The sequence below is a fragment of the Fringilla coelebs genome, assembly GCF_963513975.1.
Source record: "Fringilla coelebs genome assembly, chromosome: 28".
Taxonomy (NCBI): Eukaryota; Metazoa; Chordata; class Aves; order Passeriformes; family Fringillidae; genus Fringilla; species Fringilla coelebs.
In genome coordinates, this window is record NC_140054.1 from 6,257,066 (window position 1) to 6,270,765 (window position 13,700).

The following is a 13,700-nucleotide window of genomic DNA, read 5'->3' on the forward strand; positions in this document are numbered from 1 at the left end:
TGTCCCCAGTGTCCTCTGTCCCCTCGCTGTCCCCTGGCCCCGGCCCGGCGCAGGCGCTGCGGCCCCGGAAGGCGCGGGGCGGGTTCTGGTTCTGGTTCCGGGCGATGGCGGCGGAGGGGCCGCGGCGGGCGCTGGGAGCGGGCCCGATCTGCGCCGCCGGCCCGCAGGTACCGGGGCCGGGCTGGGCCGGGCCGGGCCGGGCCGGGCCGTGCTGAGCCCCCGTTGTGTGTTGCAGTGAGCAGCGGAGCGGGTGCGATGAGCGGGCGGCGCTGAGCCAGCGGAGATGGACGCGGAGGCCGTGAGTGACACGGGCGGGACAGCGGGCACTGCCTCGACGACACCTCCTCCGAGCCCCGGGCACTGCCCCGGCACTGCCCCGGCACCTCCTCCGAGCCCCGGGCACTGCCCCGACACTGCCCCGGCACTGCCCCGGCACCTCCTCCGAGCCCCGGGCACTGCCCCGGCACTGCCCCGGCACCTCCTCCGGACCCCAGGCACCTGTCCCAGGAGCTGCCCCAGAACCTTCCCCCGGTGCCGCTCCCCAGCAGCAGCTCCCGGGCCCTGCCCTCGCCCCTGTCCCCAGGCAGAGTGAGATCTGTCCCCTCCCTGTCCCCAGGCAGAGTGAGATCTGTCCCCTCCCTGTCCCCTGGCAGAGTGAGATCTGTCCCCGGGCATAGATCTGTCCCCTCCCTGCCGTAGCCCGGAGGCTCGGTCTGAAGGGCTCGGTCTGAAGGGCTCATCAGGAATTTGAGGTGTGTCAGCATAGAGCAGTGCTCAGGCACAGTGCACAGAAGAGCTCCAGCAATAAATCGATTGTTGGGTGTGCTGTGGGCCGAGCTTTGTCACTGTGGTGTTCCCTGTGCAGGGCCTTGGCTGTTCTGCCCCAGGAGCTGTCCTGGGCAGAGCACTTCACCCTTTGGGTGCAGCTCAGAAGGGCCCTGGTTGCTCTAAAGCAGCTGCTGTTTCTGAGAGCACTCTCCAGGGCTGCTCCCCGTGGCCCTGGGCTGGGACAGGCACTGGATAGAATTGTCACTTGGTGTCCCCCAAGCAAGGCTCAGCCTTATCCCAGGTCAGCTGGGAGCACTGGAGGTCACCTGGCCCAGGTGCTCCTGGAGCAGGTTCCTCAGCACCATGTGCAGTATCTCCAGGGAAGGAGACTCACAGCTGCCATGGGATATTTAACAATGTTGGTGCTAAAGGTGGTGTGAAGGCAGGAGTGTCCCTTGAATGACACTTTCTTTTGGTGTCATTTTCCTCCTGGGCCCTTGGTGTGTGGCTGTTTTCCTCCGATTTTGCCAGTTTTTCCTTGTGAGAGTGCCTGTTGGCAGTGCCTGTTACCGAGTGCTCACACCCGTGTCCAGAATGCCCCTGCCCCTGCCTGGCTGTCACCTGTGCTGAGCACAGCTCTGGGAGATGGGGACCTCAGTTCCACCAGGCTCTCGGTTACAAGTGCAGAGATAAGTCAGAGATCAGCCCCTGCCAGCTGAGGAATGAGTTGCAGGGAGGGCAGTGGCTGCAGATGCTGACTGTGCTGTGCTCCCTGCAGACCATCCCCATCTGGCAGAACAAGCCCCATGGCTCAGCTCGCAGCGTGGTCAGGATGATCGGCTCCAACCTCCCCCTGAAGCCCTGTCCCAGGGCCACCTTCGAGGTGAGTGTCCCCTGCCTGGGGTGCCTGGGGGAGCTGGGGCAGGACGAGGCACTGCCAGCAGGTGCTGGTTTGCCCCCACACGTCTGCAGAGTTGGAGCCACAAAACCTGCACTGGTACAGTGACATTTAAGATTGTTTTTGTAATTTATTTTTTCTTTAATTCTGTTGTTGCAAAGGGATCAAGCAGCTTGAGGAAGTCCCTGCTCAGGCAGTGTCTGAGCTGAGGGAGATGGAGAGGTGGAGCTGCTGCCCCAGGGTTTTGCTGTGTGATCTCCAAGGTGCCAGGTGCCCTCCGGGGCTGTTCCCAGGGCCGTGGAGTCCCTGACGTCACCCTTGGAGCTCAGGGCTGGCACTTGGAGTGCAGAGGGTGGCACGTGGCCTTGGCAGCGCCTGGCCTGGATCAGGTGTCCCCTCCTGCCTCACTCACACAGCAGGGAGGAGCAGCAGCTCCCAGGGAAGCACAGAGGATTTATCTCCCAGCTCCAAAACCTCAAACAATTGTGCAGACGAAGGGAAACTGCTGGAGTTGCTGTTGGGTGTGTGCCAGACACAGCTGCTCACAGCACAGGGCTCTGGCAGCACATCTGGGGCAGCTCCAGGAGAACAAGCAGCCTCTCCTCAGCAGCATTTCCCTCCTGCCAGGTTCTGCCAAGTGTCTCAGATCTGTACCTGGGCGACGTGCCCCCCGTGCCCACCCTGGCTGACATCGTGTGGATCGCAGCGGACGATGAGGAGACCTACGCCAGGGTCAGGTGGGTTTTCCTCTGCTGCTCTCTGGCACAGAGCTCAGGCCACACTCTGCTCACATGCCCACGGCTTCCAGGCCTGATGTGGTGTCTCTTGAAAGACATTTTTCCCCAGAGAGGGGAAAAAAAGATGACAGAGTACCTGGCGAGGAATTCCCATAGGAGGTGCCAGGAGCCTGTGCCATGTCCTGTTCCACTCCCTGCTCTGTGCTCAGCATCCTCTGCTCCAGGGGCTCTCTGGGCTCTTCCTGCTCTGTGCTCAGCATCCTCTGCTCCAGGGGCTCCTCTGGGCAGGAAAGGGTTGAGCTCTCCCAGGACTGAAATGCCCTGCACACCTGCAGGGGCAGCCACAGTTCCCTGTGTTCCTCGTGCTGCAGAGAGCTCCTCTGCACCTCTGAGGGGACACAGAGGCTTTGTTTGTTTCCTTGGAGGCTCTGCTGCCCTCAGGGGAGGCCGGGCTTTGTCCAGGATGGCTTTGGCCTCAGTCCCTGACAGGTTTGTGTCCCCAGAAGTGACACTCGCCCGCTGAAGCACAAGTGGAAGCCGAGTCCCTTCACGGTGATCCAGAGAAACGCCTCGGTGCCCAACCTGAGGAGGCAGGAGGAGAAGCTGCTGGCCCTGAAGAAGCCTGGTTTGCCAGCCCTGAGCAGGACCACGGAGCTGCAGGATGAGCTGAGCCACCTGCGGAGCCAGATCGCCAAGATCGTGGCTGCAGAGTCAGGTAGGGCCGGGATCCTGCTGGGGCCCAGCCCTGCTCCCTCCAGCCCCTCTGGGCTGGTTCCCTGCAGCTCCCTGGGTGGGTGCTGGCTCTGGGGGCAGCTCAGGAGCTGTGTTTGGATTTCCATCCTGTTGTGCTGGTGAAAAGCCGTCCCAGGTGGATGGGATGTGAGCTCATCCATCACCTCCTGTTTTCTGTTCCAGCCTCGGCCCAGCTGACCCCAGATCTGCTGTCTCCAGGGAGCTCCAACGCCTCCTCTCCCGTGCACTGCTTCGGGCCCTCCTTCCAGTCCACCACGTCCTTTGTGATCAGCGACATCACGGAGGAGGAGGCGGAGCTGGAGAGCCCCGAGGCGCCCTCGGTGGCCGAGCTGCCCCCGCTCTGCTCCGCCCCCGAGGGCCGGCCCGAGCCCCGCGACCCCGACGAGGAGGACTCGGTGTCCCTGTCCAAGGCCAGCAGCTTTGCTGACATGATGGGAATTCTCAAGGACATTCATAGGATGAAGCAGAGCAAAGACTTGTAAGTGCTTCCTGAAATTCTCCTTGAATTCTCCTGAAATTCTCCTTCTGTGTGGAATCCGTGCAGGGCACTGGGCTGGAGCTGCTCCCTGTCCTTCCCTCCTGGGGGGAGTGAGAGCAGAACTTGGGAACTCATTCCTGGGGTTTTTGCCTTTCTGGGATAGGAAATAATGGAGAATTTTCATGGGGGAAATACCTCCTTGGAGCAGAACTTGGTAACACATTCCTGGGTTTTGTTGGGTTTTTTTTTTTCCTGGATAGGAAATAGTGGAGGGGAATTTAAACTGTTGAAATGTTTGGCTGTTCCAGCTTGTTCACCTGACAAAAAAGCTGTGTTTGCCCAGATGCAAGCCAGCCCTGTGTGTGTTGGCAGCTTTCAGAGTGAGGACAGTGTTGTCCCAGGCACTTGGGAACCTCTGCAGCTTTTCCAGCATAGAATATCCAGGGATTTATTTAACACATGGAGCTTCTCAGCTTCTGGGGCTCCTCCTCTGGCCCAACTCTGGAACCAGGCAGAGCTGTCAGGCAGGAGTTTGGGTCCTGTCAGGGCTGGCTGCAGTGAGGATTCTGTCCTTTGTGCCCACAGGAGGCAGGCAGGGCTCTCAGGCAGGAGTTTGGGTCCTGTCAGGGCTGGCTGCAGTGAGGATTCTGTCCTTTGTGCCCACAGGAGCCAGGCAGGGCTCTCAGGCAGGAGTTTGGGTCCTGTCAGGGCTGGCTGCAGTGAGGATTCTGTCTTTGTGCCCACAGGAGCCGCCCTTCCCTGAAGCAGGAGGACCCGGCCGTGCTCATTGCAGAGGTGCTCAGGAGGAAGTTTGCCCTCAAGGATGAAGACCTGGCCCTGAAGGAGAAGTGATGCTGCTGCCCTCAGCTCTGTCAGCAGAGTTTTGCTCCCAAAAGCTCCTCCACAGTAGCTGCCTTCTCCCAAGGATTGAGCCTTTTGCCTCTTTTATTGATCATGGTTTGTGAACGGACACTTGGTTAGGAAATTGGATTTGATGTGTTTGCCATGTGTTGTTCTATTTAAGAAAACCCTTTTTAAGATGGAAGCTGTGTTTTGGTGTTGGTGGTGAGGATCTCCTGGAGTGCTGCTGGATAAGTCCTTTGTACCTGCACCTTCCTTAGGCTCCGGTTCAGCACTGAGCTGTGAGGACAGAACCAGTTCCCCTGCCCAGTTTGAACAGGACAAACCCCAGTTCTTTATCTGAGTGTGGCACAGAGCTGCTGAGAACGAGCTCCTGGCTGCTCCCAGCTCTGCAGGGCTGCTGGATCACGCTGGGAAAAGGGATTTTATTTCCCCAAACCCCCCTGGCTCGGGTCAGAGGGATTTCCTGGGTGTTTATTCTCTCACAGATCAGCCACAGTTGCATGACAGAATGGCCTTAATTTCCTGCCAGTAATTGAATGTCCCATTCCAGTCCCTGTGCCCCCAGCCTGTGTTTTATTTCACCTCCCCAGGGTCTGTTTATTGACCTGGCACCCGTGCAAAGGGCCCAGCACCCCGAGCAGAGCAGGGCAGGAGCTTGGCCTTGGCTCTGGCTGCAGTTCCCCCTCACTCAGAGAGCTCTCCCCAGCTCCACGTTCCCTGCAGTGCCCCCATGGCTGTATTTAAAATGTGATTTTTTTTTTTCCTTTCTATAAAATGGAGCCTTAATAAGACACTGATGGTCTGTGGGGTTATTGATGGGGCTGCTCTGGGGGGGGGAATCCCAAATATTCAGGTGCCAGGGGCTTTCTCCATCCTCCTGGGTGTCCTTGGGAAATTAATCATCATCCCCACCTCAGAAACCAGAGAAGAGGCTTCTGTGGCAGAGAGAAGGAAGATGTGAGTGTCCAGTTTTGGGGGGCTCCTCCCCTGCTGGTGCAGCAGAGCCCCTGTGCTGTGCTCACTGTCCCTGTCCCCACAGGGCCCCTCTGCCCCTGCATTTGGGGGTTTTGTGCAGATGGAGCTGCCCTGCTCTGGGAACGTGCTCCCTGGGCAGACAGGGACACAGCCAAAGCCTCAGAAACAAACTCCAACCTTTTATTTGGATCAAAGCAGCATCTCAGGGAACCAACAGGTGCTGGGGGCTGCACCAAGGGCTTCCCTCCCCACTCTGAGCTCTGTGAGCACCCCCAGTGCTGCCAGGGCCAGGCTGGCTCCTCACCAGTGCTTAATGACCCTGTTCCCTTCCGAGTCCTGTGTGAAGAGGGGCTCAGAGCCCAGCTCGGGGGGCTGCCTGGGGCTGGCCCTGGGGGGGCTGGCCCTGTCCCTGTCCCTGTGGGCAGTGCCCCTGCTCCCCTGGCACTCCTGGAGCTGCCTGCAGGGCCCCCCTGGGCCCTGGCCCCGCTCCTGCAGGGGCTGGGCTGGCCCCGAGCTCCGGGCAGAGCCCCAAACCCCGCTGGGATCAGCCCCTGGCCCAGGCTCTGTGCCCCCAGCCCCAGCCCTGCCGCAGGGCTCTGCTCTCCTGCCCCCTGAGCCCCTTCCCCCAGGGGACAGCCGGGCTTTGCTGCTGCCCCCAGCCCCAGGGGAGCCTTGGCTCTGCCCCCGGGGCTCCCGAGGGGTCTGTCCTGCCCAGGCCGGGCCCTGCAGCCCCTGCCCGGCCCCGGGGGGCTCCTCCTGGGCTCCCTCCAGCTGTGGCAAGGGCAGGATCTTCACGGGCCAGGCCGGCAGGGCCGCCCCCGGGTCCTCCCAGGGCCTGCAGTTCTCTTTGTCTCCTTCATCTGCAAACAACGGGGAGTGGTGAAAGCTGAGCCGGCTCCCAGGGTGGAGCAGCCCCACGGCAGCACTGCTGTCCCTGTGTGTCCCCAGGGACTGTCCCCAGCACTGCCACCCCCCAGGGATCCCCGGCAGCTGCAGAGCCTGCCTGGCACAGCCCTGAGCTGCAGCTGCAGCCCAGAGTCCCCAAAATCCCCCAGAACTGCCCAAAGTCACCAAAATCCCCCAGAACTGCCCAGAGTCACCAAAACCCCAGAACTGCCCAGAGTCACCAAAAACCCCAGAACTGCCCAGAGTGACCAAATCCCCCAGAACTGCCCAGAGTCACCAAAATCCCCCAGAACTGCCCAGAGTTACCAAAAACACCAGAACTGCCCAGAGCCACCAAAATCCCCCTGAACTGCCCAGCTCTGCCCTGGCCTCACACAGGCATCAAGTCCCACATTTCCCTGTGAAACCATTCCATAGAAAATCCATGGTTTACCTCGGAGACAATTTCATACAAAATCCAAGTTTTACCTTGGAAACCATTCCATAGGAAATCCAAGTTTTACCTTGGAAACCATTCCATAGGAAATCCAAGTTTTACCAAGTTTTTCCATACAAACCCCAAGTTCCCAGGACCATCCAGCCCCTCCTTCCTGGGAGTGCCCCCCTTTGCCCTCTGCCCCCCGAAATGCCCTTTCCTGCCCCGCCAGGAGGGCAGAGCTGGGTGGGTGAGGCTGAAGCCCTGCCCAGGTACCTGGCAGGGGGCTGAAGAAGCTGAGGATGGAGCTCTGCCTGGGCATGGAGCTGCCAGGCTGGGGGAGCAGCACCGGGCTCTGCCTCCTCCCTGCAGCTCGGCTGGGCGCTCTGGGCGCCAGGGGCTGCTGGGAGAAACAGGTGAAAAACATTAAAATAAACATAAAACATTAAAATAAACATAAAACCAACTCTGCCCCTCCCGCAGCGCTGTGGCACAGCTCCCACCTTCACCATGCAGCATCGTAATGCTGGATAGGTCGTTGTCATTTGATGCTAATTATTAATTATTAATAATTACCAAAGCATCAGTCATTTGGGCTGGAAATCCCCCAATAACCGGAGTGATTGGGGAGGCCCAGGGAGGGGCACCAGGTGGCACAGGGACACGTCCAGGTGGGTTGGGGATGTCCCCACAGAGGGAGACTCCAGCCCTCCCTGGGCAGCTGTTCCAGGGCTCTGCCACCCTCATGGAAAGAAGTTCTTCCTCACGTTGAGGTGGAGCTCGTTGTGTTTTATTTTATGGCCATTGCTCCTCGTCCTGTCCCTGAACAGAGCCTGGCACCGTTCTCTGACACCCTTGCGGATATTTTATGGGTTTATGGGATCCCCTCTGACACCCTTGGGGACATTTTATGGGTTTTGGGGTCCCCTCTGACACCCCTGGGGATATTTTATGGTTTTTGGGGTCCCCTCTCAGCCTCCCCTCCCCAGGCCCCGAATGAGTCCCGGGGTTCAGCGGCAGCGCCTCGGCCCGGGGGTGCCCGGGGGTCCCGGGGCTGCTCCGACCCCCCCGGTTCCCCTCAGGCCTCACCCGCGCCGGGCCCCGCTTCAGCTCCGCCGTGTCCAGCCACACCCCGCAGGCCTCGGCCGGGGCCGCGCCGCCCCCGCGCCGCCGCCTCATCCCGGGGCTCCCCGCGCCCGTTCCGGTTCCGGGTTTTCCCCGGTTCCGGCTTTCCCCGGTCCGTTCCCGTTCCCTGGTTCCGGTTCCGGGTTTTTCCGATTCGCGTTTTCCCGCTCGCGCCGGCCCCGCCCTCAACGCGCACTGCGCACGCGCCGACCGCGAGTACGGACCAATGGGAGAGGAGGGGCGGTGCCATATGTGCCCCGCCCTCAACGATCACTGCGCACGCGCAGCCCGAAGGAACGGACCAATGGGAGAGGAGGGGCGGTGCCATATGTGCCCCGCCCTCAACGACCACTGCGCACGCGCCGACCGCGAGCACGGACCAATGGGAGAGAAGGGGCGGTGCCGTATGTGCCCCGCCCTCAACGATCACTGCGCACGCGCGGCCCGAAGGAACGGACCAATGGGAGAGGCACCGCCCCGCCCTTAAGACGGACTGCGCACGCGCCACTAAAAGGAACGGACCAATGGAAGAGGAGGGGCGGTGCTATGCCATGTTCGCCCCGCCCCTAAAACGCACTGCGCATGCACTGCCCGAAGGAACGGACCAATGGGAGATGAGAGGCGGTGCCATATGTGTCCCACCCCCTAAGACGCACTGCGCATGCGCTGCCCGAAGGAACGGACCAATGGGAGATGAGAGGCGGTGCCATATGTGCCCCGCCCCTAAGATGCACTGCGCATGCGCTACCCGAAGGAACGGACCAATGGGAGATGAGAGGCGGTGCCATATGTGCCCCGCCCCTAAGATGCACTGCGCATGCGCTGCCCGAAGGAACGGACCAATGGGAGATGAGAGGCGGTGCCATATGTGCTCCACCCCCTAAGACGCACTGCGCACGCGCCTCCTGCGAGTGCGGGCCAATGAGTGACGAGGGGCGGAGCCACACGCGAAATGAGACCACGCCCTGCCCTATATAAGGGGGGCGGCGGCGGGGCCCGCTCAGAGCGGCGGGAGCGGAGCCGGGAGCGAAATTTGGGCCGGGAGCGGGCCCGGGGTGGGGCTGGCGGGGCAGGAACGGCCCCGGCTTTTCTCCGGACCCGCGGCGGGATCTCCATCCCCGCCTGTTCCCGGCCCTGACCCAGCGCTGGGGCTCCCATCGCACCGACCCCGCCTCTCCCCGCGCCCTCAGGGCCAGGGCCGTGCCCACGCTGCTCCCAGCCGGTGAAGGACGGGCCCTGCGCTACACGGAGAGCTCTGAACGACTCCCCCAGCCCTACGGGAGGGGCCTGAAGGGATGTTAAATTAATTTGTCACCTCCCCTGGTCTGTTTCCACGGTTTAGAGTCCAGCAGGGGCCAGATGGCCTCTCCTTATCTGGTGCTGGCAGAGCTGGCAGCCTCCCCGCGCCTTCCCAGCCCCTCGGGGCACACAGACACTCCGTTCCAACCGTTTATTCAGAGCTGAACCGAACCCTGTACCATTCTATGAGCGAGCTGGAACTTAGGCTGGGTTAAAAAAGCATTAAAAGCATTTCTCGTTCCCTATAGAAAGCACTTGCTGAGTAGCAGCTCCTGAAGCAGCATCGGGGGCTCGGGGCCGGCTTTGGGCCGAGCTCGCTTTTCCTCTACTCCTCCTTGCGGCCCAGCCTGTTGCTCACCCTGCGGGCCATGAAGGCGGCCGTGAGCACGGAGCAGCCCACGGTGAGCAGGAACAGGGCCGAGAAGTCGTGAGCCGGGCCCCGCTGGAGGGAGGAGTAGATCTCCCTCCTGCGCTCGTAGTCCAGCACCACGGCCTCGATCTGCGCCAGCGTGCAGAGCACCAGGAACACGTGGAAGATCTGGTGGCTCTGCCCCACGAAGTGGCACCGCCCGGGGAACCACTTCTCGGGGTAGGGGTGGGAGAAGAAGAAGGCGCCCAGCAGGAAGAAGAGCACCTGGCAGCGGTGGTAGAGCAGGGCTGGGTCGGGGCGCTCGGCCGTGCAGATGCGGTGCAGCACGGGGCTGATGTCCAGCAGGTAGGCCAGCCCCGAGGGCAGCTCCTGGCACAGGCGGGCGGGCAGCGCGCCGCGCGGGTGGAAGCGGAACTTGGCGTAGCAGGAGCCGGCGCAGGACAGCCAGGCCAGCGCCGCCGCCAGCGGCAGGAAGAAGCCGCGCACGCGGCGGTGCCAGCCCGGCTCGATGGCGTAGTAGAAGTGGCCCAGGGCGCTGCCGTACTGGTACACGGCCACCCCCACGTAGTCCAGGAAGAAGAAGCCGTAGTGCCAGAACTCGGACTTGGCCTGCAGCAGGTGCGCCAGGCCGCTGAAGGTCAGGTAGGCGATGGCGGCGGCCAGGACGATGAGCAGGGGCCGGGCGTGCGCGTCCTGCCCGAAGTCCACGCGCTGCCAGAGGCGCAGCAGGCGCAGCAGCAGCGCCAGAGCCGCCGCCAGGTGCGACCACACGTTGACGGCCTCGTTGTGCTGCCGGAAGAGCGTGGAGAAGTAGTAGCGCCAGGTCTGGCGCACGGGCCGGTAGCCGCCGTGGATGTAGGGCTTCCAGAACACCGGCGGCACCTCGGCGCTGCTCACCGTGCCCGGCGGCCCCGGCGGCCCGAGCTGGCTCAGCTTCTGCGGCACCACCGTGGCCATGGCCGGGCCGAACGCGGGTCCTTGCTCTGCAAAATTACCTTTGGGAGGGAGAGGAGGTTTGGTGTGGGGTTAGGAGGGGTTTTAACATAATAATCAACGAGCAGGGGGTGTTCGAATGCTCTGGTTGGGGTTTTCCCCATAGAATCCCCAACAACAGTGACAGAAAGGGGGATGGAGGGAGATTTAGGAACCCCTGAGGTGCCTCTGCCGTGTGGGGAGCCCCGAGGACACGAGGCTGGGGTTAAATGACAATAATGAACACATCGGTGCGTGGCTCACCGCCTTCCCTGTAGTTTGGGAACAGCTAAACAAACCTCCCACTCCACATTCCCCTCCTGTAAACTGTTTGCAGCGTCTGTCCTCACAAATACCAACAAGTAACAGAGGCTGCAGCTCCTGCATCTGGAGTTTTACCTCCTTTTTCCAGCTCCTGATTTTCCAAGCAGCTTCCCACATCGTGGCCCTTGCACCACCAAAGTCCAGCAGCGTAGTCTTTGTGACCAGGAATTTCCATACCTGGAAGCTGCTGTCCTTACCCAGTGAAAGGCAGCTCTGCCAGCTTATTCAGCCTTTTCATAAAAACTTATTGAGATTCTTTACCTGCTCTTGCTCAGACAAGTCCTGAAGAAAACCTGGTTCACGTCCAGCTCCAGTGCTGATCTGTGCCTCAGCCCCAGACAAGTGCCCTCATTTCAGGGACAGGAAAAGTTCTTCAAAGTTTGGGAACGGGAGGAGGTGGGGATGGGACTGTTTGTTTTAAAAAACTCTGAATTTCCTCATCAAAGTCAGGCTGTAACTCATTCCTGCCCGAATCCAAGGGGCACAGGCGCAGAAAGAAAAACAAACCCGGCTCTTTGCTGCTCCATTTCCCTCCCAAGTGCCCTTTGCCCACCTGGCCGGGTCAGAGAGGCCCCGCTGGGGCAGCACCTCACCCCGGCCGCCCCAGCCCTCCCGGCCCCGCATCCCTCCACCTTCTCGGGCTGCCAGGGGAGAATTCACCCCGTGAACTTCCTCCTGCTCTGAACCACAGCGGCCCCGAGCGCTGCCACGGACGGAGGGCAAAAGCAGAACCTGCCAAGTTCGGCTGTTTTGACCGGAATTCCGCGGGCAGCTCGGAGCAAACACTGCCCGGAGAACTTGCCTGGGTGCCGGGGCTGCCGCCGGGGCAGGGGAGGGGGCTCAGCTCTCAGCTCTCTGCTCTCTGCTCGACCCCGCTGCGGCTCCCAGAAGAGAAATTCCTGCGGGAAAGGCGGCCCTGGAGATGCCGTGGCAGGAGCAGCCGGGGAAAGGGAGCGGTGTTTACTTCAGCTCCTCCAAAACTTGTCGGAGCAGGATTTCATTCGCCGAGCTCTTCCCAACTAGCGAGCCTTGAGCAAGGCTCCGTTATGAAGGGAGCGCATCCTGGAAATGCTTCATGTGCTCGTACTCCAAATAACAGCCTGCACCTCCCCGGAGCCGGGAGTAGCGCTGCCTCTGCCGCCTGGCGTTTCCTCCGCAGCGTTTCCTTTGCCCGGCAGCATCCACCCCACCCTCTGGATTTTTCTGTGATGATAAAGACTCGCCCCCGGCTGTTTACACGGCGGCACGGCCTCCCAAAGCCTCCTGAAGCACACGCGGCTCTCATTTTCCAACCACCGCGGGTTTCCTCCAGCTCCGATCAGCCCCCGATCCACCTGAGCCCCGCGGAGCAGCGGCTCCAGCCCTGCCCAGCCCGGGATGGTTCCCCCTCCCCTGGGATGGGGATCAGCCGGGCTTTGGTTCCCCTTCCTTCCATCGCGGAGCCCCCCGGGACCCCCGGCCCCGCCCCGGCACCTGCAGAACGGCCCCGTATCCCTCCCTCCCTCGGCAGCTCGAAGAAGCTGGGGTTTATTATTTATTTATTTATTATTTATTTATTTATTTATTATTACTATTTAACCTGTTTCCAGCCCAGCTCTCCCCAGGGGGACCCTGAGTCCCGTTTTCCTGCCCAGGTCACTGCTGTCCTCTCCCTCCCACCCCCCAAAATCCCCCCAGGAGCACCCAGAGCCCCCCGAGCCGGCCCTGCAGCCCCGGCTGAGCCCAGGCTCGGCAGCCACGTGAAGCAGAAGGAAGAGGAGGGAACAGACGGCCCCGCGCCGAGCTCTGACAGCTCTGGCAAGCCTAAACCTCACATTTAGCATCGATTTGGGCTCCAGCAGCATTTGGGGCTTGGCAGAGCTGCCATTCTCCTCCCCCACGTTTGCAGAGAGGAGAAAAAGCCCCACATGGCATTTGGGACACTCTTTCCTCAGCAGGTAACTACATTAAAATAAAGATCTGAGGGTTTTTATTTCTGATTGTGCCTCATTTTGTGCTCGGGAGCTGCTCCAGGGCTCCCTCCAGCCTGCATCAGGCCGTGCCAGGTGCTCAGCCTCGCCCCTGGGAGCACTCACAAGCTTTGTCTCGAAGTGCAGCCCTGTTTTCCTGCCCTCACCCTGCGGGGCAGACCCTGACCCCATTTCGGGCAGACCCTGACCCCATTTCGGGCAGACCCTGACCCCAGGCCGTGTCCCCGGGTTCCTCGCTCCCTGCTGGGCCCTGCCGAGGAGCCCCGAGCCCAGCAGGGAGCAGCACAGCCTCTGCCGCACCTCCCAAGCGCCTGGAACTGCCCCCGGGCCGGGAGCGCTCCGGGGCTGTCCTGCCCGGGTAAGAACAGCTCGGCAGAGCCCAGGGGGACACGGGAAAAGCGTCCCGAGCTGAGGCTCCTTCTCCACAGTCCCATGGTCCAGGACTCCCAGAGTCCCTTAAAAAAACTCTCAGGGATTTTCCACCTTCAGGTGCTCTGGGCATGGAGTTAGACTGCAAACAAAGCTGGGAGCCAAGGCCAGATCAAGGACAAAGGACCGAGACCAGTGCCCAGTGCCCGCAGTGTCCCCTCCAAGGAGCTGTGGCACCCCAGGAGCGCGGCCAGGGCGGTGCTGGGGAGGTTGGTGGTGCCTGCTCAGCCCCGGGGCAGCCCAGCTACCTGTGGGGATCCTCAGGGGCAGGGTTTGGGGTAAAACAGTGATTTTGTTCCCAATACACCTAAAATCATCTTTCCTCAGAGCAGAAGGAGCAAACAGAGCAGGCTGGGGGCAGGTGCTGCTCCAGCCCAGCCCAGCAATGATTCTCCTGCCCCTGGGGCAGCCAGGCAG

General features: G+C 61.4%; 3 protein-coding genes across 5 annotated transcripts; 1 reads left to right on the forward strand and 2 right to left on the reverse strand.

The window, feature by feature from the left end:
• Nucleotides 1-81: 81 nt before the first annotated feature.
• Nucleotides 82-5,289, forward strand: MTFR1L (mitochondrial fission regulator 1 like). Of its 2 annotated transcripts, none has more exons than XM_084222792.1 (7): nucleotides 82-167; nucleotides 236-298; nucleotides 1,547-1,651; nucleotides 2,294-2,403; nucleotides 2,907-3,118; nucleotides 3,319-3,634; nucleotides 4,381-5,289. In XM_084222792.1, the coding sequence occupies exons 2-7, from the start codon at nucleotides 284-286 to the stop codon at nucleotides 4,484-4,486; spliced, it is 864 nt and encodes a 287-aa protein (XP_084078918.1). In that variant the 5' UTR covers nucleotides 82-167; nucleotides 236-283; the 3' UTR covers nucleotides 4,487-5,289. The 2 variants fall into 2 exon arrangements, with proteins under 2 accessions (XP_084078918.1, XP_084078919.1); XM_084222793.1 differs by having other exon boundaries at nucleotides 96-167; nucleotides 240-298.
• Nucleotides 4,669-8,072, reverse strand: LOC311163545 (uncharacterized protein; the record flags this gene model as incomplete). The annotated part of the gene is made up of 4 exons (XM_084222485.1): nucleotides 7,884-8,072; nucleotides 7,071-7,197; nucleotides 6,108-6,333; nucleotides 4,669-4,774 (listed from the first exon to the last, which is right to left on the reverse strand). The coding sequence occupies exons 1-4, from the start codon at nucleotides 7,971-7,973 to the stop codon at nucleotides 4,669-4,671; spliced, it is 549 nt and encodes a 182-aa protein (XP_084078611.1). The 5' UTR covers nucleotides 7,974-8,072.
• Nucleotides 8,073-8,940: 868 nt separating this feature from the next.
• On the reverse strand, nucleotides 8,941-12,729 carry PAQR7 (progestin and adipoQ receptor family member 7). 2 transcript variants are annotated; one of them, XM_084222775.1, is made up of 2 exons: nucleotides 11,687-12,729; nucleotides 8,941-10,583 (listed from the first exon to the last, which is right to left on the reverse strand). In XM_084222775.1, exon 2 carries the CDS (start codon nucleotides 10,543-10,545, stop codon nucleotides 9,544-9,546), a length of 1,002 nt encoding a protein of 333 aa, XP_084078901.1. In that variant the 5' UTR covers nucleotides 10,546-10,583; nucleotides 11,687-12,729; the 3' UTR covers nucleotides 8,941-9,543. The 2 variants fall into 2 exon arrangements, with proteins under 2 accessions (XP_084078901.1, XP_084078900.1); XM_084222774.1 differs by having other exon boundaries at nucleotides 10,960-12,729.
• Nucleotides 12,730-13,700: the final 971 nt, after the last annotated feature.